Source organism: Miniopterus natalensis, chromosome 9 (genome assembly GCF_054644295.1).
Source record: "Miniopterus natalensis isolate mMinNat1 chromosome 9, mMinNat1.hap1, whole genome shotgun sequence".
In the NCBI taxonomy this organism is placed as follows: Eukaryota; Metazoa; Chordata; class Mammalia; order Chiroptera; family Miniopteridae; genus Miniopterus; species Miniopterus natalensis.
Window position 1 is genome coordinate 12,683,989 of NC_142089.1, and position 27,803 is coordinate 12,711,791.

At 54.2% G+C, this 27,803-nt stretch overlaps 1 protein-coding gene across 2 annotated transcripts; it reads right to left on the reverse strand.

Moving 5' to 3' along the window:
* PADI1 (peptidyl arginine deiminase 1) lies at positions 1-27,803 on the reverse strand. Of its 2 annotated transcripts, none has more exons than XM_016219451.2 (16): positions 27,712-27,803; positions 17,230-17,410; positions 15,995-16,067; positions 15,319-15,380; positions 13,885-14,002; positions 13,629-13,754; positions 11,683-11,855; positions 11,432-11,535; positions 10,252-10,375; positions 9,773-9,880; positions 8,983-9,134; positions 5,514-5,658; positions 4,620-4,713; positions 3,452-3,531; positions 2,603-2,728; positions 1-234 (listed from the first exon to the last, which is right to left on the reverse strand). In XM_016219451.2, exons 1-16 carry the CDS (start codon positions 27,801-27,803, stop codon positions 1-3), a joined length of 1,992 nt encoding a protein of 663 aa, XP_016074937.2. The 2 variants fall into 2 exon arrangements, with proteins under 2 accessions (XP_016074937.2, XP_087676940.1); XM_087820814.1 differs by having other exon boundaries at positions 11,683-11,876.

Below are 27,803 nucleotides of genomic sequence, written 5' to 3' on the forward strand. Positions count from 1 at the left end.
TCAGGGCACCATGCGCCACCACTTGAAGGAGAAGGGCTGCCGGCGCACGTTGGTCCCGCAGTGGATCTCCCCGAGCAGCTTGTGGTAGGACAAGTAATCGTCGATGAAGGTGCAGTGGAGGCCCAGCGGCTCCAGCAGGGACCGCACCTTCTCCTCCAGGCAGCAGCGGCCGTTGATGATGGGCCCGTAGGGCTTGGGGATGCCCAGGTACTTGCCTAGGACCACCATGTTGACCTGTAGAAGAGACAAGGCAAGAGGGAGGCCCAGCTGGCTGGGTACACTTGGCACATGGGGGCACCTCTGGCCTGTGGCTCTGGCAGACCCATCCCCAGGGCCTGTCCCACTCTGGCCAGCATCCCTGGGCCACCAGGGCTTAGGTTCCCTCATGAACCAAGGTCTATGGAAACAGAGAAGAAACAGATTCATGGTTGGAAGAGGGGACTAACAACCCATCAGTAACGTACATGGGAAATTTGTATAAATTAGAGACCCACCTTCCTCTAACACTGTCTTCCATCTATCCAAAAATTGTCATAATAACTCAGTTAGAACAAGATTTTTACCATCTGTCAGAAACCTGTACAACAAATATACCGTCCACACTGTCTGCGGTGTGAATGTCCTTGCAGGGGTGGTGTACTTGTTCGGTACACAGTTTGCTCAGCTGTCCCTGGAAGTCCTGATAATTATTACCATTTATTGAGCATCTACTATGTGCCAGATACACCATACTAAGCCTCACAGCCTTCCTCTGAGGCTGTGATTTGGACAGGTTAAGCACCATGATCAAGGCCACACAGGGAAGCGGGAGACTGGAACTTGGGTTGGGTCTGACTCATACCAAAACTCATGTTCTTTACCCTCTGCCAGAAGGTAGCACTGTGGCAGCCTGGGGCTGAGTAGTTGGGGCAAGGGGCTGGGAGCCATTGGGGGCACCTAGGTTTATCTCTGGTGGCATCTCTGCTTCCTTATTTGGGGGCCCTGGCTGGGGACCTTAGAGGTTGGGGAAGGGCGGTCTCCCCAGCGTAGGGTGTGGAGGTTTCTTAGAAGAAAGCTCAGCCCCAGCTTGGTGGCCAGAGGAGCTGCTCTTGGTGTTTAAAAGGGACATTCTGGACATGTCTAGAGGGTAGTGCTGGGTCATCTCAGTGTGGGGCGGGCTGCCCTGGACTCTGTGACCTCACGTTCCCCAAGCCCTAGGCCCTCGCTCTCAAGTCTGCCCCGCAGAGCTGTCTAGGCTGGAACAAACATTAAGCTGGAAGGGTCTCCTGGGGTCAGTCCATGGCCTTGGCCCTGAGCTACCTAGTTGGTCGCTAAAGGGCCCAGCATTCCATGCCAGGGTAGGAATGGGGCCAGGAAACTAAGGGGAGGGAGAAGAACCGGGAGCCGGATTCAGGATCAGAGCCAGCCCAGGTGGGCTCCCTCCTCAATGAGGATTCAGGAGACTGGGGGCTGGCCCGCTCACTCCCTGGGGACCTCATGCAAGCTAACCACTCTCCTCTGAGGGCTTCAATTCCCCCATCTGACAAATGAGGGGTTAACTGAGCATTCCCTAAGGGCCCTTCCAGTGAGGACAGACTGGGGTCCTTTAGCAGGGCCTGGACGGAAATTGGGAGGTTCTCATAGAGAGGTGTGTGTTGGGGAGCAGGCTTCCAGCAGGTGTGGGCAAGGCCACAGCCAAAGGAGGGCTGACCGAGGTCATGGGCTCCCTCCCAGGCCTTACCAGCAACCCTCAGCCAGAACCAGAGCTGGTCAAACCTTAGAACTTTGCTGTCCAGTACAGTAGCCACTAGCCACCTGTGATTGTTAAAATTAAAATTAAAGAAAGGAAAAATTCTGTTGATCAGCCACACCAGCCACATTTCAAGTGTTCAGTAGCCTCATGTGGCTCAGTGGATCCCACGTCATATTGTACATATATAGAGCATTTTTATCACCCAGAAAGCTCTCAGCCAGGGCATTTTACCCCCCAGGGCATTTTTGGTTGTCACAATAGGGGGGTGCTACTGGCATCTAGTAGGTAGGGGACGGAGATCCCTACATCCGTTCCCAGGGGAATAATAGGCACTTTGGCCAGGACTGTGCCGATAGCATCGCTCAGGCCCCTCCCAGGGGCCACGCTAGTGAGCTCACAATCTCTCATCTGCTTGTCAGCTGCCGAGTTAATGACAGCCAGGGAGGCGGCTGAGCCTGCCCCACCTGTGCCACTCTGGACCCCCACTGGGGGGCAGAGCAGGCAGCTGAGGCCCTAAAACGGAAACCTGAAACATTTGGAACCAAACCACACTTCCTTTTTCCATTTGGGAAATAAATGGCCTGAGTTTCGGGGGCTGCCCTGTGCCTAGGGGATGTTTGCAGCATCCCGGCCCTCCCCCCACTGGATGCTGGCAGCACCCCCCTCACTGTGGCGATCCAAATGCCCTGGAGGGCTCAATGGCCCGGGTTGAGGACCACCGATGGAGACGTGTTTGCACAGCAAGCACACTAACACGGGAGAGACGTGCGGGCGCCCCAGTTTCTGTGTTATCCCTGTACAGGCAGCCCAGCTGACCCCCCGCCAGGCCCCTGCCAGGCCCAGGAACTGGAAACAACCCCAGGCTCTCACCATGTCCGGGAAGAAGGCTTCTGCGTAGGAGCCCTTTAGGTGGAAGAGCTGGGGGATGTCCACGATGTCCCTCTCCGTCAGGCCCAACTCCCGCTTCAGCACCTCCCGGTTCCAGTCGATGCATTTCTGGGGGAGCCAATGAGGATCTGGGCATGCTGAGTACCTACTATGTGCAGCCTCTGTGCCCTTTAGCTCCTTTGATCTCTGTGCCATTGCTACCCCCAGAGGGGGAAACTGAGGCTCAACTGATCTGCCCTAGGGCACAGAGCTAGGAAGTGGTAGAGCTGGGGTTTGGACCCAGGCAATTTCTGGTTCCAAAAGTCCTGGCCACTCCAGCACAGTGTCCCAGACACAGTGTGGCTTATGCTCCAGGCATCTCAGCAGTTTACGAGAAAGGGAGAAGCAAGGGGCTTCTTCCCTTTTACTGAGCGGGAGGCCAGCCTGCACCAGGCATGTGACAGGCATTAGCCCTGCCCGCTCCTGAGACCCCAGTCCACTCAGTCTCTTCACCTTGACTCCTTGGAGATCTCCTTGACTCCCCCCCCCACCACACCCCAGGGCCCTATTTCTCCACTCATCTCACCAGGCTTCTCCAGTGAGAACTCAGTTTTGCTTCCCTGGAAACCTGCCCTTTCCCTAGAGCAGGGCAAGACCTCCCTCATCAGATTGGCATGGCTGTGTCTCTTCCATCAGACTGTGGGTTCCCAAGGGCAGAGGCCCTACCCTACCCATAGGTCTCAGCAGCCCTGAAAACAGTCAGAAACTCAGGGTTGAACCCCTCACCCCACCTTAGCTGTTCTCCCTGGAGGATGGGGGCCCCCAAGAGGGGGCAGCAGGCCTGCCCCTCACCTGTACAAAGGCACTGTCGCTCTGGAGGCTCCTGTCTGCCAGCATTTCATTAATGCTTCTCGCCACCTGGTCCTTTAACCCTGCAAGAGAAAGAGACAGTACATGGGCTCAGGGAGTACTTCCCTGGGACCACCTTGGACCCAGGGCTTCAGAAGCTGGGACAGAATTTCCCTCCACCTCAGTGCCAGGGTCTGGAGCAAGGATGGAGAGAGACAGAAACTGGAAACCCTGATGGGACCAGCTCTGGCTGCAGGTAAATCCTGGGGATGGATCATAGACCCCTTGGAAAGGGACTCCTGGGCTCAGGGCCTAATAATTTCGGTATAGCTACCGTTATTGAACACCCACCATTCTCTGAGACTCTTACTGAATTTATTATTAACCTTTAAAACAATGCTAGATAGGGTTATCTCCCCCAATTCAGAAAAGAGGAAACTGAAGCACTGAGAGGTTCAGAACACACCCGTGGTGTCACAGCCAGCAAATGGCAAGACCTGGATTTGAACCCAGGTCTATCCAGGGCACAGGCTACTCCACATCCCTTCCAATGTTCCATTCCTCAGGTGAGAGCACTGAGGTCTGTGGTGGAGAAGGGAGAGGTTCTCAAGGGGGCCAACCAGGCCCTTGGAGGGTCTGTCAATCCCCAAAGGAGGGTCCACAGAGGGGCCCTGACCACCCCCCTGGCTTCTGGCCCCTCCTCCCTTGGGCCCCCAGCCCTGCACGCCCTGGAAGGGCCACTTCTCTTGGAGTCTCGGTTTCCTCCTTTGTGGAAAGGGATGGGGAGAGGCATGCAGGAGATCCGAAGGAGTGAGAGCTAGAAAGTGCGGGCACAGACTGGCACGAGGGAGCCCCCATCCCTTGCTGCTCTTTCCTCCCCTGAGGTGTGGCCAGCAACTGCCCACTGCATGGAGGGGTCACGCCCTCGCCTCTCCCCAGGCAGATGGCCAGCCTCTCAGCTTCCCTCCCCTGGCCCGAGAGAGGGGGAGCCCTCCCCCTCAGCTCCCACATGGAGGAGCCAGGAGAATCAGCGACATCAGGCTCTGAGCTCAGAGATCTGCCCACAAAGGGCCCTGTACACAGGGCGCAGTCAGGAAAGGCATCGGCAGTGCCTGGGGCTGGCAATGAGAGGGCAGTGTCCTCTCAGGACGCAGGGGCCATTGTCACTCACCGTCAAACTGGGCCGCCTCCCCGTGGCCCTGGTCTTTCTTCTCTTGGAACAGTTTAAGGCAAACGCTGGGGCTCGCCAGGAGCAGCCGGAAGCCCTGGCACAGAGGGAGGGAGACCGCTCAGTGCACGGCCCCCCGACGTGCAGGGGTCTCAGGCTCAACAGGGGCCTGAGTTCAGAGGCCGGCTGCGCACGGGACACTGCTCGCCACCCCACTCTCACCCACCACACAGAGAGCTGTCAACAAGTCCTCCAGGCTGCTTTGCGCCTCTGGGCCTCTGTCCATGATGTTCTCCCTGCTTGGAGGCCCTTCTCCACTCTGTCCACTTGGACCTCAGCGCCCCCCCCCCCCCCCCCGCCAGGCTGCTTGCTCCCTGAGGGCTGTGCCCTCCATGGCCATCTGTAAAGGCGGTGAGCTGAGGGGTTAACATATTGGCCCTGAGCCCACTGTCTGGGTTTGAATCTTACCCTACCTGTTAATTGCCCTCCTGATCCTTGGTTTCCTCACCCACAAAATGGGGGCATTGATAATAGTACTGTACCCACTTCATGAGGATTAAGTGAATTAAAACATGTACATATAGTCCGGTGCTCAGTAAATGTTACCAATGATTATCAGTGTCATTTTGCCAGGGTCTTGGCCAAGAAGTGTGGATCAGATGGAACACCCAGTAAGCGTGAGAATGAGTGTACGAGCAGTGAGTGACTGAGTGACTGAGTGACCTCCCGACCTGAGCTCTGACCTCCTCCAAGAAGTCCTCCAAGATTAATACCCCCTGACCCCAGGGGTACCCTCACTCAGAGTTCAGTATGGATACAAGTGTTGAGTTGGTTCTAAGTAGCTTTGGCCTGTTTCACCCCATCAGGTCAGGCAAGGGTAGAGGAGAGGGGGCACACCTTTCTGTCGGAGGTGGGCACAAAGGTCAGGAATTCGTCCACATGGCCCACGGAGAGCCAGTCCGAGTAGAGCTCCACAGGCGCCTGCACCTGCTGGGCTTTCAGGAAGTCCCGCACCACCTTGGCCATTCGCCGCCCACCTGACCTGTAGGGGGAGGGACAGAGCAGCCATCACCTCAATGTGACCCGTGGGCCTGGGCGTCAGATTCAGGGCTCCGATGGCTTCCACATCTCAGAGTGTCTGCGGATGTAGCATATCTGAGGGTGTAGAATCTGCATTTTGACAAGCATCTTAGCTGATTCAAGCGCAAGAGACCACCGCCCCACCCATTTTGTGGTTCCTGAGATGAAGTCTGAGCGTTTTCAAACCACCCTTTACTAGCAGAGCGAGGGCAGGGGGGAGGGACTAAGGTGGCCTAGAACAGGGAGCAGGGGAGCAGGAGCTGGAGACCCAGAGTTGTGGGCGGAGATATTACCCAAAGCTGCCTGTGCACGCAGACTCGGATACTGCCCCAGGCAAGGGCCATGGCCCTATTTCACAGATGAGGCAGCTGAGGCCTAGAAAGTTCGAGGGGTGACTTGTCCAAAGTCAGGACAATATATTATACTTTGGGCACTTTCCACTTTTCCTTGGCACACGTAACCACGTGCAAACACATGTGCAGAGATTTTTTTCAATATGTTTTACAAAAAAAGGATCACATTTCTTGCCCTTGCTTGCTGGTTTAAGGACATATGAATGAACTCCCAGCCCGCATCCAATCTGGCGGTTCTACCTTAAATAGAACACACACTCCAGCCTTTCCCAGGATCTTGCTCTGCCACCATCCAGCTAGTGACACTTCCCTCATCCAAAACATCCCAGTGGCTTGTCCCTTTCCTCATTCTCTCAGCTTTCACCCTTGCTCCTCTGCAGTCTTACCAGAGGGAGGCTTTTAAATATGTCAGATCATGTCCCTCCTCCAGACAAAACCCTCACATCACTCCCATCTCACTAACTATAAATGCAAAGTCTTCACAAGGACCTGCATGTCCCCACCCATGCCGACGACCCCCTTCCCATCACTCTCCCCTTCATTCACTCAGTTCTAGCCATGCTGGCCTCCTGCTGTCCCTGAAACATACCGGGTACATTCCTGCCCCAGGGCCTTTGCACATGCTGTTCTTACTACTAAGAATCGTTGCCCACTTCCCATATCCCCATGGCTCACTCCCTCATTTTTTTCAAGTTTAACTCAAATGTTACCTTCTGTCACTGCGAGGCCTTTGAGATTACAACAACCCTCAACCCCCTTACCAGCTCTATTGTTCTCTACGTCATATGTTACTACTTGACACACTTGATTTCTTGTTTATTGTCTGGCATCCCCCTAGGATGCAAGCTCTTGGAGGGCTGGGATTTTTGTCTACGTTCACTCAGTACCTCTTACATAACAGATGCTCAAACAATATTTGTGAATGATATTGATTCTTTTGAACAGCTGTTTGAGAGTCCAGGGCCTATATAAGTTGAATATGTCACAGGCAAAGACTAGAAGAAAACCCAACAAGCAGAGACACATGATAACACTGCTTTGATTTGGGGGATGGGATCATGGAAAATATTTTCTTATATTTCTATTATTTTAATACAGTGCCAGCAATTTTATTTTATTTACTTATTTTATCATCACCCGAGGATATGTTTTCCATCGCTTTTCAGAGAGAGTGGAATGGAGGGGGAGAGAGAGAGAGAGAGAGAGAGAGAGAGAGAGAGAGAAACATCGATGTGAGGCAAGCCCCGACCAACCAGGGGCCCAGGATCGAGTCCACAACTGAGGTTCATGGCCTTGGCTGGAATCAAACCCGGGACCCTTCAGTCCACAGGCCGACACTCTAACCACTGAGCCAAACCAGCCAGGGCAGTGCCAGCAATTTTTAAAAACTTCTCAAAAAACAGTGAGCTGGTAGAGAAGAGTTAGACTTTAGAAATTGTTTATGAGCAGAAAGTGGCGGGAATCAGAAACATGTAAGGTTGAGGAAGGGCAAAGTCCCTCCTAGGGATGCTCTGCAGCCTTCTGCCCGGAGGCAGGGCCATGGACCAGATGACTTCAACCCTGGGAGCCATCTGACCTGACCTCCGAGTTACATCACAGCCGCCACCAGGAGGCAGAATTGCACAAAGATTGTTTTAAATGTGAAAGGGTGGAGGACCCAAAATAAAGAATGAACGGGGCATTTGTTGAGCACTGTGTGCCTGCCTGAGACTCCTCACACCAACTATCCTGTTTAAGTCTCATGATAACCCAACGATACACATACAAATAACAGGTCCTGGTCATGATCTGAACTCAGCTCTGCCAAGCTCTCGGACCTCATCCTCCAGTTATCCCCCTTGTTTACTCTGTTCCAGCCCCACAGACCTCCTTGCTATTCCTCTAATGTCTCTGACACATTGATGCCTCAGGGCCTTTGCACTGGCTGTTTCTCTCCCTTGTACATTCTCTTCCCAAACAGCCACATCTGTAACCCCCTTATTTCCTTCAGGGCTTTTTTAAAATTGAATTTATTGAGGTGACATCGGTTAACAAGACTATACAGGTTTCAAGTGTACCACTCAACAAAACATCATCTGCACACTGCCTCGTGCACCCGTCGCCCCGGCAAAGTCTCTTTCTGTCCCCATTTCCCATTCCTCCCCTCTTTGCTCTTTTCTGCCTCCTCCACTTTCCTCTGGCTCTCACCATACTGTTGTTTGTGTCTGTGTATTATATATATATATATATATATATATATATATATATATATAAATACTTTTTTCCCCCTTCAGGGCTTTGTTTGAATGTTGACTTCTTGCCACGGTTTTCTTTATCTAACATGCTAGATTATTTACTTATTTATTATGTTTGTTTATTGTCTGCTCCTCCCTGCTAGAATGTATGTAGACTGTCTGTTTTGTTCACTGCTGAGGTCAGAAGCCAAGACAGGAACACAGGACAGCAGCTTGGGTGTTAAATTTTAGTTTGGGGCCCACAGAGGAAATCTGGCTTCTGACTGTACCACTAACTGGCTGTGTGGTCCCAGGCAGTAGTGGTCCATCTCTGAGCCTCAGGGCCCCATCTGTCACCAAAGACTTTGTTCCTGGTTTTTAATACAATGGCCAATGGAGTGGGGGTATGGCCGCCTATCTGGGGGTCCTCGCTGTGAGCCTGCGAGCTTCCAGAACATTTCTTTTATCCCCAGCACTGGGCCCCTGACCTGGCATGTGGGAAGTCTCAATCACTATTTATCAAAGCGGTAAATGAACGCAAGAGTGAGTATGAGTACATTCACTTCACGTTCCTGAGCCTCAGCTTTGATTCTAGGATCCCACGCGGAAGTTAAGACCACTCCTCAGACTGGAAATTGTGCTCGTGGTGAGGTCATTGGTAGGGTGGGTGCCGCAGTCAGCACCCTGTGCCCTCCGCCACCCTCCCACCTGGCCTCTCACTTGGGAAAGCTGCTGCCAATGAGGATCCGGCCCAGGGGGTACTCCTTGCTGCCCACAGTCACGGGCGGGCTGGCGTCCAGGTTGCCGAAGGAGTCGAGGCCGGAGGGGCCAGCCAACGGGATTTTCTGGGTTACGTATCCAAAGTCAGGACCCTAGGGCATGACCAGCAAACACCCCCCCAAAGGAGGGGTCAGTTAGAACAGGAAGAGAGAAAAACAACCTCTATCCACTTTTCACAGATTCCCCCCATTTTCTGAGCACCATGCAGTTAAAGTCCAAGCCAATAAGAAAACAGCAACCAGAAAACCCCCAAGTGTTTGGAAGTTAGGCGACACGCTTCTGGAGAACCCATGGGTCACAGACAAAATCAAAGTGGAAATTAGACGATATTTTGAACTGAAAGGTAATAAAAATACGGCACATTAAAACTCATGGTGGGGCGCAGCCAGTGTGGTTCAGTGGTTGGTCCTTGACCCATGAACCAAGAGGTCACCCGTTCAGTTCCCAGCTAGGGCACATGCCCAGGTTGCGGCCACGATCCCCAGGAGGGGGCGTGCAGAAGGCAGCCGATCCATGCTTCTCTCTCATCAATGTTTCTATCCCTCTGTCCCTCTCCCTTCCTCTCTCTCTAAAATCAATAAAAACATATTTTAAAAAACCCAACTCCCATGGTGCTAGTGAAGCTGTACTTGTGGGGAATTGCTTAGCTGTAAACACATGTTAGGAAGAGAAATGATTGACAGCTCTCAGCTTCCGTTTCCAGCTTCCCGCTCTGCCCTTTGCCACATACCAGGATCCTCTTGAAGGGGAAATCCTTCAGGCCTCTGTCTCGGGGCGAGTCAAAGACCACTGGGAAGGATTTGTGAGGCGCCTCCACGTAGCCAAATTCCATCTCGTCCTGGAAAGAGAGACGAAAAGACCACAGTGACCTCCTTGGTGTGGTTTTTCAGAATGGGGTGATTCCCCCAGGCAGGGTGGGACAGCAGATCTTCCCCAAGATCTGGGGGCTGTGGGGGGAGGTAGAGGTGAGGCCCCTTGGGACCCCAGGCAGGAGAGGACTCTGTCTGGACCAGGGCATTTGGAAGGAAGCAGGAGAGACTGGGGCGATGCAGGCAGCGGGGAAATGTTCCCCTAACCTGCATACCCCCCCCCCTGAGTCCTAGAACCCAGGTGGCCTGGCTTCTCTACAGGCCGTTAGGAACCGGAGCAGGCCCCCTTTCCCAAAGCCAGATGAAGGATGGGGCCCAGGCCTCCCGGACCTGCACCCACCTGGATCCAGCGGTCATTTCGATTTTCAATCCAAGGGCAGATGATCAGCTTGCAGTTGGCTTTCAGTGCCAGGTCAGACATGTCCTTCAGAAATTTCTCATTCGAGCCGTGAGGGTCTATCACGCTGCAGAACAAAGGGAGCGGGGAGGGTAATAATGGCCTCTGGCCGTGGCCTTGGCCTTAGGGCCAGGAGGTGTGGGATGGGTGGGGTGGCCTTGATCTAGTCTGTTTGGCCCCTGGATGCAGGGGTTCAAGCACAGCCACTGCCTGAGAGAAGCTCGCAGGCTAATGACAGAGATGGGTAAGGTCCCCATATCACATCAGGTGACAGGTGCGAGGGGCAAGCCCAGGGCTTCGGAGCCTAGAGGTGGGGCACCGAAGCCAGCAGGGGCAGGCATGGAGGAGGTGACCTGAGGACTGGATCTCAGCGGTTAAGGTGGCAGTAAGGGGGCAGGTAGCCCATCTACTCCTGTTCCACACAACTGAACTAACCAAAGGAGTCAGGGTGGGGTTAGTGACAGAGGGAAAGAAAGAATTCCCTCTGAACACCTGCGCACAGCTGGGCTCACGTAAGCAGAGCAAACCTGTTTGGCCACACCCTTCCCTGCCTTTTGACTTATGTTCCAAGTCAACTGTGGCCCTTTCCACTGGCCTGACCTCTGATGCAGGGGCCTAGAGTGGCCTCGCCAGTCAAGGCTCACCTAGCCTTCAAGGGGCCTGATAAGAATTCTGAGAGATGGCAGGAGGACCAGGGACCTGGGAGGGGCCAGGGCTCTCAGTGGACCCTAGAGTCTGGGTTCCCATGTTTTCTGCGGGCCCAGAAGCACCCCCACATCAAAGAGAAGCTAGGTCTCCTGCAGCCACCAGCAGCCTGTACAGGGCCTGGGCCCACCGCCTAGACTGAACCTAGAATGTTCCGGGGCTGCTGCAGGCAGGACAAGGTAGGGGCAGGGGTACTGGAGGTTGAATCAGTGACCTCAGCCAGGGCCTTCGCTGCTCGGAGCAGGTGGGGCTGACAGGCCCAAACCCGCCCGCTGCTATCCTGTTCCCAGTTCGAGCCCGAGGGTGACCACAATTAATCCACCCAGTCTGAGCGAGGGGCCAACCTGGGAACAGCATCCTGTCTTATCTCCACGGTTCCAGAGATGGTGGGAGAGCTGCGGGAGGGGTGAGGCCTCACCTGCACACATACAGCTCCAGAGGGGGCTGGGTGTTGGGGGTCATGATCCAGGGGGCCATGCGGAAGGCCACAGTGTCTGTGAAGATGGGTACCTCGGGCAGGGTCTAGGGGGAAACAAGGACTCAGTGGGCCCTGCAGGGAGACTCATAGGCCTCAAGATACCCCGGTCCCCAGCCTACCCAGTCCTAGAGCCTCCACATTGGTCCTCCAAGTCCCTCAGCCCCTATCCCAGCCCCCAATGCTATACATACCCCCGTGTCCACCAGGCTGACGCTGAGAGAGACCAGCCCCAAGAAATCAGAGTTGGGGAAGGTGAGTCCCTCCACATAGAAGCTGATCTTCTGCTCCCCTGGCTGCCGCTCGACTTCGTAGGTCAGATGCTGGGGTCCCAGCACCTGTTTGTAGCTTGAGAGGGAATTCCCACCTAGGAGAACCAGAGTTAGCACTGGGGGACTGGGGCTGGGACAGGGGTGTGGGGCTGTAAGGACAGGAGGAGAGGAAACCAAGGACAGAGCCACCTCTGTGTTCAGTCTACTTGGGCTCCTCTCTAGCTCTGCCATGCACAAGGTGTGTGACCTTAGCTCAATGACTCAATCTCTCTAAGCCTCAGTTCCTCATCTGTAAAATGGGCTAACATTATATTTCTCACGAGGTCAGTATAAGCTTTAAACCAGATAAGGAGATAAAAAGCAGCTGACACAAAAGATGTAAACAGCCCAAATGTCCATCAACAAGTGGATGGATAAACAAATTGCAGTATGTCCATACGATGGAATATTATTCACGCATAAAAAAGGCATGAAGTGCTGATAGATGCTGCAACATGGATGAACCTTGAAAGCATTAAGCTAAGTGAAAGGAGCCAGGCACAAAAGACCACACATTGTATGATTCCATTTATATGAACCGTCCAGAATAAACAAATCCATAGAGACAGAAAGGAGCTTGGTGGTGGCCGGGAGCTGGGGGTCGGGGGACAGGGAGTGACTGGTAGTGAGTATAGGGTTTTATTTGGGGTGGTGAAAATGTCTTGGAGCTAGAGAGAGGTGGTGGTGTACAAAGCTGAGAATGTATTCAATCCCAGTGAATTGTTCCCTTTAAAATGGTTAAGTTTATGTTATGTGAATTTCACCTCAATTAAAAAAAAAAAAATTGAGTAGTAGCCCTGGCTGGTTGCTCAGTTGGCGACATCCGTGCACCAAAAGGTCTCGGGTTCGATTCCCAGTCAGGGCACGTACCCAGGTTGCAGGTTCGTTTCCCAGTAGGGGCGTGTACGTTTCTCTTTCACATCGATGTTTCTTCTCTCTCTCCCTCCCTCCCTCTCTAAAAATCAATAAAAACATATCCTCAGGTGAGGATTTTTAAAAAGTTGAGTAGTAAAACTGAGTTTTTAAAAAATGTGGTAGTTCTGCCACCTCCTTGTCTCCTCCGCTGCCAGTTGGCTGGGAAATGTCACCCTGGTGCATTCTAGAAGGTTCCCTCAGTGAGACTTGCTTCTGTTCTGGTATCACAGTGTTTTCAGGCCAGGTCTCTGGCTAACCTCCTACCACTGATGCATTCCAAGGAACATTCTGGTTCCTGCCAGGCTCATTTAGCCAGAACAACAAGTTCAGCATCTGTTTGAATAGAAATGTGTGAAGAGGAAGACAGAAGAGGCAGGACAGGCCTTTTGCTATTTATAAAAATGAGTAAGGGCACCTCAGGGTTAAGGATTGGTATTTTTTAAGCCACAGACTTTAAGTGTCTGGTAGAACAAAGTTCCCAGGGCAGGCCTGGGCCTCAGCTCTGCTGGTTCCTGCCTCACCCTGACTGGACAGTGCTTGTCTGGGCATCGAGGGCTCATTCCACACTGAGTGACCAGAGGAGGGAGGAGGGGAGGACACGGGGGCAGCAGACAGAGAAGGAGCTTTGGCTCTCGAGGGTTTGAATGCCTGCTAAGCCCCCCAAATGGTTTTGTGACCTTAAGACATAGAATTCATGCATCTGAGCCTCAGTTTATCCCTCTGTAAAGTGGGACTAGTTATCGAACTTCCTTCTTGGGCAATACGTTGTGTCCAGATGGAGTGGCTGTTTGTAAGTTGTAATGAGAGTTATGAAAGGCAATGGAAGGAAGGGAGAGGTGTGGACGAGAGGAGAAGAAAGAGTTTGGGAAGCAGAGGATGGACAGGGCAGAGGGAGGCCCCACCAGGCCACTCACCCCGAGCGCAGAAGACGCCCACTCGTTTGCAATCAGAGAACGGCACATTCAACACCAGCTTGTGGCTGTGAAAGAGCTTGTCGGGGCCATCACAGGTCAGCACCATTGGGGACATGTCCTTCAGGTCTGAAGAGAGTGGCACCCTTGAGACAGCCCTCCCTCCACTCCACCAACAGGCTCTCCTCCCATCCTCCGGACCCTTTACCACCCCACACCATCACCCTGGACAACATCATATATCCCTTCTGTCGCTCACCATCCAGTGACATCAGCTGGCGGTTGGCAAGGTCAGGCCCGCTGGAGCTGAGACTGTCCCGGTCACAGTTCACCAGCAGGACAGCCCCATAGCCCTCAGGGCCCCAGCGCCAGGTTTTCTGTGGTGAACAAGAGACATTGGGGTCAGTGGGACCCAGGGGCTCTGGGAAGGGGTTCTAGATGTGGCGAGGGCTGGCTGCTTTGTTAGCTTGGAGACTTTTGTATCCTGGGTTTGCTTCAAGATTTACAGAGGGCTCATAGATTTGGGGACTGAACTCCAGGTCTCTAGACCCAGAGCCACTCAGCCCTTGTGCAGTGACAGCCTGAGCTACTATACACAGGGGCCCCACTCAGCCATCAGTTGCCACACTCAGAAACCTCCTTAGCCAGCCTGCTGAGCTTTGGCCCTGCCCAGGGGACAGAGGCTGCCTCTCCCTGACCTTGATGGGACTGGAGAATCCTGGAACACCCTCCTCACCCCAGCACCCTGCGGGGACCCGCCCACCCGCAGTCCTGCAAGCCCTGCACCAAGGTCCGAGCTGAGGCTGGAGAGGTGGCTGGAGCCCTCCCTGCCTCTGCGATCCATTGAATGATCAGAGGTCTTCCTGCCCCGCCTCTGCTTTCTCCCCCCAGGCCCTGAAGCGCAGGCTCACTTTCCATTCCACAGAAGAGGGGAAAGAGGCTGTGGGATGTGAGCCCCAAGTCATGTAGACGGATTCAAACTCGGGTCTGGGGACCGTACGGGACCACTGCTAGCGTGCATGGCACTCGTATTCACCTCTCTGGGTAGAGGCTGCCCTGCACCAGGGCCCGAGACACGATGCGTCATAGGCCCCACTCACCACCTTGTCCAGGCAGCCCATGCACTGAACTACCTGCTCGGCCACCCTGTCCCATCTTGTCCACAAAGCCTGTGATCCAGGCTTCCTCTCTGGGGTCTCTCTCTGCAAACTACATCTACCCTCCAGGATGGCTTCCAGGTACTTCCTGTGGGTAATGTTAGACCCTCCTCACTCTAGGGTCTAACTGGGGCTGTCCACCCCGCCTCCTCTACTGGAAGCTTAATCTTCCCTTTGCCTTCATTCAGTCGCTCAACAACCTTTTACGAAGCACCTACATGTTTGGGGTTCCAAACACAGCCTAGGAAATAGAAAATGCATCAAGCAAAAGAACCAGTCCCAATTCTAAGGTGGCATAAGAAACACCCAGAGAGGGTAAGCTGTTTTCCAGAAGTCACACAGCATGCCCATCATACAGTGTAAATTAACTCCCACTGTGCCAATTTGAGAGTCTTCAAATGGGTTCCCTATACTGCTGGATACCACAGAAACTACGAATTCATCACCCTTCTGGAGAGAGGGCCCACCCCACCCCAGGACCATCCCCAGGTTTGCCTGTCCACTCTGCTGGCTTGGGGTAGCCAGGAAAATCTCACCTTGTCAACTTGGCTCCTCTTTGCCTTGCCCTTGCGGCCTGTATCAACATCGAGGGAGATGTCTAGAAAAGAATGGAGAGGAGTTGCCAGGGGCTCACCCAGTCCCATCTTCATGCCTATAATATCCAGCTGGAGGAAAGCTTTGCCCCCTCCCCATGCCCATGAGAAGTAGGAAGCCTTGTTCTTGGAGGCCTTGTGGCGGCCCCATGTGGTGCTGGGTGTTGGAGGGATCCACGTCTTTGGTCTTGAATTTTTTGCTCATCTAGGTTTGCTGAATCGCCAGCTCTTGGTGGCCCTGACTGGCAGTTGGAGACTAGGCCTGAGGCTCTGAGCACTGGCTTCCTAGTTCTTGAACTGGCTGCCTGGGGCTCAGGCTGAGGGGGCATGTGGCTGTCCAAGGTTTAGTGCTGGATCTGGGAGTTCCAGTGGGTGTGATAGGTGGGACAGATGAAGGAGGCCCATTGTGGGTCTGGCTGTTGGCACATGGGCAGTGCAATTTCTAGATTCCAGTGGTCCTAAGTATTGCTAGATCTCCATCTCTGATGTTCTAGGGAACCACTCCCTCAATGGTGGAGGAAACTGGTCATGAGCTTGCACTCAGGGCTCCCCTAAGACCCTCAACAACCAACACAGAGGAGTGTGGAGATATACAGAGAGCCAGGGAGATGGTACGTACCGACGCCAGTGAGGAAGAGCACACTGTGGCCCAGGGCATGGTCCTCGTACTCCCCAAAGTAGGAGACCTTCACCTGTGGGGACATGGTCAGCCCTAAGCCAGCAAGCCGCCCCTTCAGAGATGGCAGTGGCCAGGGACATGGGGGTGACCCACACCTCCCAACAGCCCTGCTTAGAGGCAGGGCAGGCATGGAGGTCCCCAGGTCCTTCCTGTTGCTGAAGGCCCATGTCTCATAGGCTCCAGGCTTGGATTCTGAGCTGCTTTCTCCAGCTAGAGAGGCTGTAGGTGCCTCCCTGGCTCCCTGGGCTGGGCTGAGGTACAAGGAGAGCTGGGCAAGGAGGGCTGGGTGGGTGAGGGCAGATCCCAAAGGGAGCAGCTGGACCCTCAGGCATTCATGGGGAATGTCAGAGAGAAGGAATGAGAGAAGGAACATCTGTCACCATTGACTTAGGCAAGTTACTCAAGGCCTCTGTTTCTTTGCCTGTAAAATGGGAACAATGACCTCCACCCCATAATAACAGCCAGTGGTCATGAGCTTTTCTCAGGACCCAGAACCCATCCCCAGGGCTCTATCCAGGCCATTTCCACAGTCCCCCAGAATGATCCATTAAACATGGTCTATTCATAATGAGGCTGCTCAGGGCCCTGCCTTGCAGACCCGCAGCTAGGAAACAGAGGAGGGAAGCTTTGAGCCCATGGCAGGCTCCAGGGCCCCTGCTCTCAAAAGCTGCACAGTCCCCGTTTTGTACCTGTTCAATCTGTGGGTCACTGTGTGTGATTGGCGGCTGGGGGGCAAGTGAGAAGGGTGTCATCTGAGCTAGGAAGCCCTCCTGACTCTTTAGGTGTGGGAGACACATGAGATCCAGGTGTGCACCTGCGTCTGCACAGGTGTATGCACACAGGTCCCACCTACATGAGAGTGGGGGTCTTGCTTGGGGGTCTGTGTAGGTTGAACACAGGATTAATAGGGGATGTTTGTGAACCTAAGAAGAGAGGAGGCAGGCTGTGGTTTATGGGAGAATTCACTCATGTAGACGTGTCATGTGGGGCACTGGGGTGGGTTTGTGTGTTTGGGTGTCTATGGGGTTGTATCAGGATGTGTTGTGTGGATGCGGGTGTCAAAAGCCTTCTGGGATTTGGTTGGGTGATATGTGAATGAGGTTTGCTTTGAGGGGCTCTTACCTTGGGCGCGGATGGGGAGAGGCAGCCCCTTACTGTGGGTAAGGGCCTCTTACCTTGAGATCACTTAAGGCCTTACTGGCAGTGTCCACGGATACAGTCACGTCCACATTGGAGTCCAGGGGCCAGTGGTCCTTATATGTGGGCTCTATCACCCGTGCTGGGTCGTGGACAATGAAGATCTCTACTCCGGGGCTTCCAGAGACCCTGAAGGTCTTGGCTTCCTTGGGTATATCGCTGACAGAGAGGAGAGGGGAAAAGGTCCAGGGCTCAGGAGAGTGACCACGGCGGTGTAGTGGCTGGGCAGCCAGGCCAAGCAAATGTCACCCCCAACAGCTGGGTTGGGGAGCGCCACTGGCCAGAAGTCCAGCTGGCTGGGCACTGGGCAGCCTAGGCTCCATCCAGCTGTCCTCTAACCCTCATGTCACCCACCGGGGCGCATTACCGCCGGCCTCAGTCTCCCATCTGTAACTCGAGGGGGTTTGAGCAGAGCAATGGTGCTGAGCTTTGTTTAGTAGTAGGGCCTTTGTGGCAGACCTCCTGTGGAGCCCGAGCCATGAGACAGGCAAAGGGGATGGGGCCGAGTGAAGACATTCAACCCTCCAGGTTCCCAGCGACCTGAGACCCCAGAGCGCAGAGGCAGCAACCTCCGGACAACCCGCACCCCAAGGCTGCCCACCGTATGCTGCCAACAGGAAATGCACTTGGCCACCCTCCCCCCATCAGCCCCACTCCCCTGGATTGCTGGGCGGCCTCCGCGCTCCTCTCCCTGGGCCCACCGAGCCCCCTTGTCTGTTCCGCACACAGCATATGTAAGTCGTATTGTATTGTTCCTTTCTGTTCAAAAAAACAGCGGATCCCGTGACACTCAGCAAAGTCCCCACAATGGCATATAAGGTCCCTCCTGATCCACCCCTGTCACCTCCCCGGCCTCCTCCCCACTCTGCTCCAGCCACGCTCACCTCCCTGCTCTTCCACGAAGCTGCCAGGCTGTCCTGCCTCAGTTGCCTCTGCATAGAATGTTCTTCCCCCCAGATACCCGCAAGGCTCGCTCCCTTACCCTCTTCAGGGCTTGGCTTAAATGCCACCTCTCCATGAGCCCTCCCATCACTCCATCACTCCAGTTAATGTGCACCGAGCCCCGCCTTCTCCCCGACTCTCCAGATCCCTGTTCTCTGCTCTGATTCTCGATCATTCTGTTGTTTGTTGTCCATCTCTCCCACTACGTGGCTGTTTCTTCTCCCCTCCCTCCTACCACTGGGCCTGGAGGTGGGCAAGGGTCCTCCTTGCTCCTCACTGTCGCTTCTAGGTCATCCTCACTCTCCTCATTCCTTGAGGGCGCCGGCTCCCAATGCCGTCTCAGGACTGCTGTCACCACTTTTTCCTTCAGCAGCACGTGGGTGATACGCCAGAACCGTGTCCCCTCAGTCCCTTGACCTCCCTCCTCCAGCGATCCTGTTCTCCACACAGCCTCAGCCTCCCTCCCCTGTGGGCCAACCCCAGATATTGTCATTACCGAGAACCGCGCCTGCTGCAAACTCCCCTCCTGGCAGCAGGACCTGATGCCACCCTAACCTGCCGGCTCACTCCTCCTGACACGCAAACGCCACCAAGCTTTCAACCCCACGGGACCTGTAACCACTGAAGGCTGAGCCCTCTCTACCCCCTTCTCACCGGCCCTCACCCCCTCCTGTTCTCTCTTCCCTTCACCAGGGCCCCTTTCTCTTTCAGGGCCCTAGAAAACCATCCCATAGCTTCCCCCTCTCTGGAAACCTCCCTTCCTCGGAGCTGTCACCTGCCCCGCCTCTCTGTCATCTGCCAGCCCACCTGCCTCTGAGCCAGCACGGTGCCTGCCCTCCTGGGACAAAGGATGACGGCCTGTCCCTCCCCCTCCGGGGTGCACCTTCCCTGCTCAGAGCAGCGCCCGGCCTCGCCCCTTCTGGCCCATCACATGCTATAAATACCACCTAGCCTCCCTTGTCTACCCAGCCCCTCATTTTTAGCTCCCTTCATAGGTAGTTCTCTTCCTCCCTCCCAAATGTCCCCTGGCTGCCACCCCTTTCCTTCTGAGAGCGGGCTCCCTGACACAGTGAACCCCACATTCCAGGGCTATAAGGAAGGGGGCTGTGGCTTCCCACCGGTGCCAGGCAGCTGGGGGATCACACTGCCTCTCCTCATCTCTCAGGCTCCTGGCTCTGTGGGTGGGCCCGTGGGTTAAGGGCTGCTCTTGGGGGTGAAATAGGCAGGCATGGGAGTCTGGGGGGAGCCCCAGGGTGCCCCCAGAGGGGTCTGCCTCACCAGCTCCCTGTCGTGCTCCGAGGGAGCCTCCCAATCCACGCCTGCCCCGCCACACTTGCTTTGGCACAGCACCCAGACACAACCAAACCCCCAAGCGCAGCCCTGGTGTGACTCCAGACACACAGTCAGGTGAAGAAATGGACTTGAAATATCCCTTTAAATGGAAAGAACTCCAGTCATTACCATATGGGAGCCGGGAGACGCCTGGCAGTGTCAACATCGTGATCTTTATCATTTCCAGGAGGATGAGCCTGTGTTCTGGCTTGCCCTCTGTCCTCCAGTGCCCTCCCCCCATCTCTGCAGGGGGGAGTACAGGAGAGGAGGCGTGTGGGGGGGGGTCACCTTTTGCGTTCTTAAAGACCCACTTCAAATGCCCTCTTCTCTATGGAGCAGGGCGTGTACTCTGTATGAAGCGTGGCCTCAATTCCTCTCACCCAAGCTCTCTGAGCTTCGATCTTCCTCCTGTCACATGGATATGATCCAAAGAGCTACTCCCTGGGGCTGTTGAGGGATTCTGTGAATTCTTGTATTTAAAGTGTTCAGCATACAGTCGGTGCTTAATGAGTGTTAGGTGCCATCATCGTCATTCCTATAACTATTCTCCCCAACACCCAAGCCCACTTGAGCCAGAGCCCCCTGCCCTTCCCTCTGTCCCCACAGCACTGGTTCTGACCTTCCCTGGGGCCCCTTCGCAGCCCCCCTGTGCCAGCCACAGCAGCTTCCTGCCTGACTCACCAGAGAGCAGGCCCCATGGGCCAGGTTACAAGGAGAATGGAGCCAGTTCTCAGAGACTCTCACAAGAGGACGTGCAGAGGGTGGGATGGGGGGTTACAAGTCAACAGATCACTCTCAGCCATGCCCTCTTGCTTTGGCAAGGAAGGTGCCCACCCACCTGTGAGGGCCTGAGGATAGCATGTTTCACAGGCAATATCAGGGTGGGGTCTGTTGGGGTGGTGTTTTCAAGCACCTACTAAATATGCCAGGCACATGCTCAATTTTTTATATCTGTGATTTCATCCACACTTCACAGTAATCTTCCCAGGTATGTGTTATTGTCCTCATTTGGCAAGTGAAGAAATCTTCTCAGAGAGGTTAAGTAACTTCCTGGGGTCACACAGCTGGCTAAGGGAGGAGGAAGCAGCAGGTTTGTCTTCTGTACACTGTCCTGGCTGAGATCAAAAGGAGCATGTGTGCCCTGAGCATGCCCCGGCAAGACCAGAAGTAGGAAGGAAAAGGGACAATATTGAAACTTTGCAAACAGATTCCTCCATGTGATTCCTTGGGAGCTGGTCAGGAAGGAGATAGGGCCCCGAGGCAGAGAGACCATGTTCCTTCCTCTCCATCCACGCACCTGAACCTTGCAGGGGTGAGGTCAGTGCCGGCCAAGAGAACAGGGCCCATGACCTGCTGGTCCCTGCCTGCCCTAAGACAATGAGACTGTGACTAGGGTATCTGAATGGGCCTTGGCTCAGGAGTCTCAAAGGTCATCTTGGTCAGTCTCCCTGCCCAGCACAAGACTCCATGCTTAACACTTCCCATGACAGAGAACTCACTACCTAACACCCCTTTGGGCTCTGGCAACTCAGGTAATTAGAAAGCTTTTCCTTTTGCTTGGCCGGAACCTGCCTCCCAGAAGCTTCCACACACTGGGGCTCCGCAGGCCACACCTTATTTCAAGTTTACCATCTGGTTTCTAGGGAGAGGTGAAACACAGGCGTCATGGCAAATTCTTCCCCTGCCATCCATTCTACCTGCTGCTTGGACTTCACCAGCCCTGGGGACAGAGCTTAGGGTCTGGTAGGATCCCAGACCCCTGAACTAGGGTCTGGGCAGGGAAGGCAGAATGGCACTGACCCAGCCTCCAGATGCGTGGGTGGGTAGCAAAGGATCAGTGTGCCTAGAGGGTGGCCCAGGGCACCCTCAAGGAGAGGCAAGGGCAGGAGGGGAGAATAATGCAGAATTGAATGGAAAAGCTGAAGAGCAAACTGGTGGGCAGCTCCCCTTCACACCTGGCCAGCCACCTGCAGGCCAGGAGCCCCCGAGGTGCCACGCTCCAGGTGTCCTGGACTTGAAGATCCCTGAACTGAAGTCACAAAAGATACCGTGGGACCAGCCAGCGGGACCCAGCAGGTCCTCTCTAATGCGACCAGCTCTGTGGGCACTTCTGCCTGGAGCTGAGACTCGCCACGGCCGAGAATCCCACAGAGCTGCCCCCCGCCCCCCCCAGGCTCCAGTCCTGAAGGGCAGGAGCTCCACAAGGCTGCTGTTAGTGTTGCCGGCTGCTCTGCCTCAGCACTTGTTTCCTGAGCACCTACTGTGCGTCGGGCATGGAGCTGGGCACCAGAAAGGAGGGATGAATCACCCCAGGGTGACAAGGGTAGGAGCCACACGGGGTGGGTACACCACAGTCAACAACACGCTTTCACTCCACTTATTCCGTCCCCACAGCCCCTGTATGCTGAGCGGAGGAGTTCTTTTTCCTCTCCCCATTTACAGAAGATGGACTGAAATTCAGAGGGAATTCCTCCTTCCCCCAGATAGCAGCCATGGGTGCCTTCTGCCTGTCATTGCCCAGGGAGGGGCACACCAGAGCTGGAAGGAGGGCCCAGGTTGGCCAGACCTTCTTGCAAGTGGACCCCTGCCTGCCCAGGAATGGGGGCCGGAGAGGAGGGGCGGCCGCTTAGTCCGCGGGCCTTCCCAACAGAGGCAAACGGCCTGGGGACCAGAACGTTCCTGAGAGCAACCCTTGAATGGAGTCAGAGTCATGAGTCACTTCTCCCCTCTCAGCCACAATTCCCCCACCTGCATGCCTGTGCTCTGGGGATCATGAAATTCCTCATCTGCAAGGCAGGGGCCAAATTCACAGGTACAAACAACAGGCGATATTTATCGCCATCTAGCATGGAAAAAATAGGCTCAGAGAAGCTAAGCGATGGCCAAGTTCACACGGTCTGCCAGGACCGGCCTGACCTGGCTGGTGGTTATGACAAAGAGCTGTCCTGTCCTCGGCCCTCATCAAGTGGACTCAAGTATCCTTCCAGCTCACGTCCCACCCCACATCTCTGAGCATCAGAACCACTTGGCAGAGCTAAGCAGCCGCTTAGAAGTCACAGAGAAGGGACTGGAACTTTTCTGGACAGAGCAAAGGAGAGGAAAACATGTCGCAGGGAAAGCATTCTGGGGTCGGGGAGGAATCTCCATCACAGTGAGCACCCGCCCATTCCTTTCATCTGGAATCTTCTCTCAGGGTACACCAGCTTAGGAGAGTGGGCTTATCTCAGGCCCTCCAGCCCTGGCTGGCCCCAGCCCATCAAGAGCAGAAGGGCAGGGCCTGGGAAGACAAGAGAACACTGGAGGCTGGAAGTGATGGGAGCCGGAAAGGGGAAGGAGAGGGGGGAAAATGGGGGCAAGGCCAAGGCCAAGGCCGGAATTATCAGAAGGGGGGGGGCAGGGAGTGGGGGGGGGCCAGAAGCAGGCAGGAAAGAGTGGCCGGTAGGAGAGGTTTTCCAGCTGGTCTGAAAGTGGCAGGTAGCAACAGGGACATCTGAACTAAGGGGTGGCTGGCCTCTGAGGCCCTCCCTGACCAGCAATATTGTACGTTTCAAGAACACACTCCACCTTCCACATCCAGAGTCTGCAGCTCACGGGACTCTCATGGCCCCAGGGAACTTATGGGGGACCCCGGCCTCCTATTTTCCAAATTTAAACTTTAAAGCTTGTGATAAAGCAATGCGATACAGAACAGAATGGGGAGAGGAGGAGGGGTCATCGTGGGGCATGAAACCCATGTCCCAGCCCAGCAGTCCGAACCTGTCAGTCACTGTGATTAACACCGACATCAATCCTATGATTAAATTACCATGTGAGGAGCACAATTATGCCTCATTGTACTCCTGTGCAAGTTAAAAGCATTGATTTACTCCTGTAAATCCTAAGAACATATTTACCACAAGTTTTATAACTGTTTCGGCAGTTTCTTTTTCTGAAATAAGGGAGCCCCAGAAAAATGAAGCTGCCTGGGTCCTCTCCCTGGCTTGTCTGAGAGGTCCTATAGAGACCCTCCTCCCTGTGCTCCTTGAATTCTAGCAATCTCTGATCCAAACAGTTTCTTTTGCTTTGATGCTTTCGTAGGGCTGGGAGGGGAGGCTTGGGAAAACTCCAGGAGAATGTCCCCATCCCCCCCAGACAGCCTTCTCCTCGGGCTGGGGCTCTGATTCTGGCCTCTGGGCAGACAAGGGGGGACAGGCTGGACCACTAATGGATTCCCCATGTTGCGCAGCTCCTCTTTTTTTGGCATGAGTCCTATGGGGGCCACTTCTAAGCAAGGACATGGACAGCTAGGGCAGTCTGGCCAGGCCTGAGGGGTCAGGGTGGTGAGCTAGCTTGCTAGTGTAAGAGATTCAGGGTGGTGAGCTAGCCCACTGGGGAGGGTGGTGAGCTAGCCCGCTGGGGTGAGGAGGGGTAAGTTAGCCTGCTGTTGGGTGGGGGGGGGTAGGATCTGCAGCACATGCTGTAGGGGGTTTCTAAGGGTTTCTTGGGCTGAGACACCCTGGGCACACAATTACCCAAACACAAATATTTCTCCAAATCACCAGTCTACTCAGCACCTGGGGGAATTAATCACTTCCCATGATGTCACCCCCACACGCCCATCTGCACAGGCTCTCCTGGAGGGTTCAGACTCAGGGCAGCTCAGGTGACTGGCACATCTCTCTTCTGGGGGACTTCCCCCTTCTACCAGCAAGGCCAAATAGAAAGCCCTTGCTTGGCCTCAGCTCGCAAGGCACCTAGCAATGGGGGCGGGGGAGCCCCAAGTTCATTATAAAGAGTAGCCTCTTCCTCCTAGCCAGCCAAGGCCTTGGAGTGAGCTTCAGGCTCCTCTTAAAACTTTCCTAGGTTGACAATACCATCCCCCCTTCTCTTCCTCTCCTGAAAATTCCACATCCCTCTTTCTGCACCTATGGCCGACCTCACCGGCAGGAAGCTCTGTAGGTCTACTTTTAAACCAGTCTGCTGCAGAATAAGCTTCTGTTTTCTAGTTTAGAGACTCTCAGTGGCTGTGACCCTAGTCACTGCCAACACCCGGGGAGAAGGTTCCTGAAGGGCTCTCGAGTGGAGGTCTCTCAAAGTGCTTGCTCAGGACCCCGAAGCAGCGCCCCCTCCCAGAGTGAAGCAGAGCTAGGCAGCTACGAGCAACCCCCGAGCAACCCCCGGTGACTTTCTCCTGCCCCTTGGCTGGGCAGGGCCCATACTTGAGGCTGCTAAGGCCCCTGATGACCCCAAAGGAGCTTTACTGTCAGCATCGCCCTGTGTTCCCACCACACACGCACTGATCTGTCCTCTGCTCTTCCCACCCTGAGGCATGATGGGAAACACAAATGCTGGAGAAAAGGGGACCCACAGAGCTGTCATTGCTGTAAGCATCTCCCACTCCAGGGCACCCACCATGCCTGGGGTCTCACAAATCCTCCCCCACTACAGTGTGTGCTATTGTTTCTCCATTTGTCAGATGAGAAAACTGAGGCTTAGAGAAGTGCAGTAGCTTGCCTGGGGTCACTGTGCCATGAATGGAAACTGCTAGGATAAGAACCCAAGTCTGTCCAGCTCCAGCGTCTGGGCACTTCACCTCCACACTGAACTGAAAAGGGGACTCAGCTGGTCGTGTCCAGGCTAAGAGAGGGCCAGTGACTGGGCCTAGGCCAGACAGCAAGTCAGCGGCAGACAGAAAGGCCCCCAGAGATCCCCATCAGCGATTGCCTGGCTCCCAGTCAAATGCTTCTGGCCCTAGTCAGGAGCGCCATGAAGGGCCTGAGGTTCTAAAATTACCTTCCAGAAACAGCCACCCTGGGATGAGAACAGAGGTCCGGAGTCCACTAGAGACCTCTTCCTTTCTCCTGGTGTTAAAACAGGATTGCCAGACAAAATACAGGATGCCTAGCTAAATTTGAACTTCAGCTAAACAGCAGATTTTTTAAAATACAGGTATATCCCCTAAAATATATTAGTCTACCTTAATCCGCAGGGGATACAGTCCAAGACCCCAGTGGATGCCTGAAACCACGGCTAGTACTTATATATACCCTGTTTTTTCCTATACTTACCTATGATAAAGTTTAATTTATAAATTAAGAACGGTAAGTGATGAGCAACAATAACTAATAATAAAATAGAACATTATAACAAGATACTGTAGTAAAAGTTATATGACTGTGGCCTCTCCTCTCTCAAAATATCTTCTATTTCTCGTGATGATGTGAGATGATACAGTGCCTAGGTGATGAGATGAAGTAAGGTGGACACACTGGACAAAGGGATGATTCACACCCCAGGCGGGATGGAACGGGACAGCGTGAGATTTCATCACACTATTCAGAACGGTGCACAATTTACAACTTATGAATTGTTTATTTATGAGATATTCCATTTAATATTTTTGGACCACAGTTGACCAAAGGTAACTGAAACCATGGAAAGTGAAACTTAGGATGGGGGGGGAGCTACTGTACTAAAAAAAAAAAAAAATTATGTTTATCTGAAATGCAAACCTAAGCCGGAGTCCTGTATTGTCATTTGCTAAGTCTGGCAACCCCGTGCTAAAAGGGCAGGAGATGGGGCCGTAAAGTGCATCATAGGGAATATAGTCATAATATCATAATAACTGTGTGTGGTGTCAGATGGGCACTAGATTCATCAGGCTGATCACTTCTTAAGTTCTATAAATATCTAATCACTGTGTTGTACACCTGAAACTAATATAATATTGTGTGTCAACTATAATTGAAAAAAGTTGGTCCACTCTCCCTCCCAGGAGCACGCCCACGCCTTTCCCTCCCCGACAGGCGCGCATCTCCTAAACTCTAAAGGACCCCACCAGACTTTCAACAAGGGGAGCAATGGACAGCGGCAGCTCCTCCCCGGCTAACCCCCTGAACCTGTCTCCAAGGCCCCTTCTCTCTGACTCTCCAACGAGCTAAAGCAGCCCCGCCTTGGCCCACTTCTTTCTCAAAACATTTCTAGAGCCAAAGAGGCCCCGCCTAGTCTCTCTCCTGTGGCTTCTTCTATCCTAGGCCCTTTCTTGTTTCACTGTCTCCAGCTTTAATAAACGTAATCTCAAAATAAATTTTAAAAAATTTTTAAATTATTTTTTAAAAGGGTACAGGAGATAATGGGATCCCTGCTGGCCACTCAGTTCTGAGAGAACCAACCCTACAGCAGGGCCCCAGTGTGACTTAGAGCCAAAGTCTGACTTCCAGGGATCCTGGCTCTCCTTCCCCAGCCCTGTCACTGGGGCTCCAGGACATTGGGACAGAGGTTCACCTGAGGCCAGGTGGGAAGCCGGTCTCAGCATTCATTAACCAGACTGGGGCAGCACAAGTACTAGGACCCAAGAGGGTAGTAGGAGCTCAGATCCCCACCTTGTAACAGACCTCAGCCCCTCCGGGAGGGGGTTCCCACCCTGAGCCCCCCATCTGCAGGGGCTCCAGCCCTATCTGTACAGCAAGATAAAACCCATAGCTAGTCTGTCAGAGCTGGGAAGGCCCCCAGAGATCCTCAGGCCTAACTCCATCAGTGGCCAGGTGGGGAAACTGAGACTGGGCCCAGTCCTGGGCCTGTCCCCATCTGGGCAGAGCCCGGACAGGGAGGATTGTGGCCAACTGGAGAAGCGGATGCTCTGCTGCCCCTCAGATGTCATCACTGCCACCATTGTCACCACCACCACCACCATCACAGAGACACAGCCCCGGGTCTTATTGTAAGTTCTTTCCCTTTTTTAACGCATTGAATCGTCCCCTAACCACTCCCTCCTGATGTCTTTCACCCTGGTTAGCCTCCCAGGACCAAGTTGCCACACACCTTACCCCCCTTCTTCAGAGAGGTGGGTTGTTGGCAAGACGCTGAGGATGCCCAGTCCTGTTCCCCAACTTGAGCAACAATTCATTCTGATGCTCCACACAAGTTCCACTCAGCCACCAGAGCCAGTGCCCAGCCCTCCAAGCCTGGCTCCAGGCTCAAAGCTGGAACTCTTATCCAGGGACTCAAGGCCCGGGTCCTGACCCTGGTGCCCAGGAACCGGGGCCCCAAGGTGGACTGGTACCCTAGTCCCTCCCTCCCAAGCTCTACAGCCAACTGTACCTGCTTTGCTGTCAAAACAATACGAGGCTCCCACCCCATTGCCTCAGGGTCCTTCCTTCCTTCCAGGGCAGCCCTCTGCAGCCAGGTGGGTGCCTCTCGGTTCTCACCTGCGAACATCCACATATGTCTTGACTCCCACCACACACACTGCATGGGTGGGCTTCTTCAGGGACAGCCGCACAGCCCTCTGTGAGGCCAT

Bases quoted from the DNA above. Each gene is read 5' to 3' on its own strand.
- PADI1 (XM_087820814.1), bottom strand. From the start codon at position 27,803: ATGGCCTCACAGAGGGCTGTGCGGCTGTCCCTGAAGAAGCCCACCCAT. The intron at 15,381-15,994 runs GTACGTACCATC...ATTCTTTTCTAG, and splicing joins GCTCTTCCTCACTGGCGTCG to ACATCTCCCTCGATGTTGAT. The intron at 14,003-15,318 runs GTGAGATTTTCC...TGTTCACCACAG, and splicing joins AGAGGAGCCAAGTTGACAAG to AAAACCTGGCGCTGGGGCCC.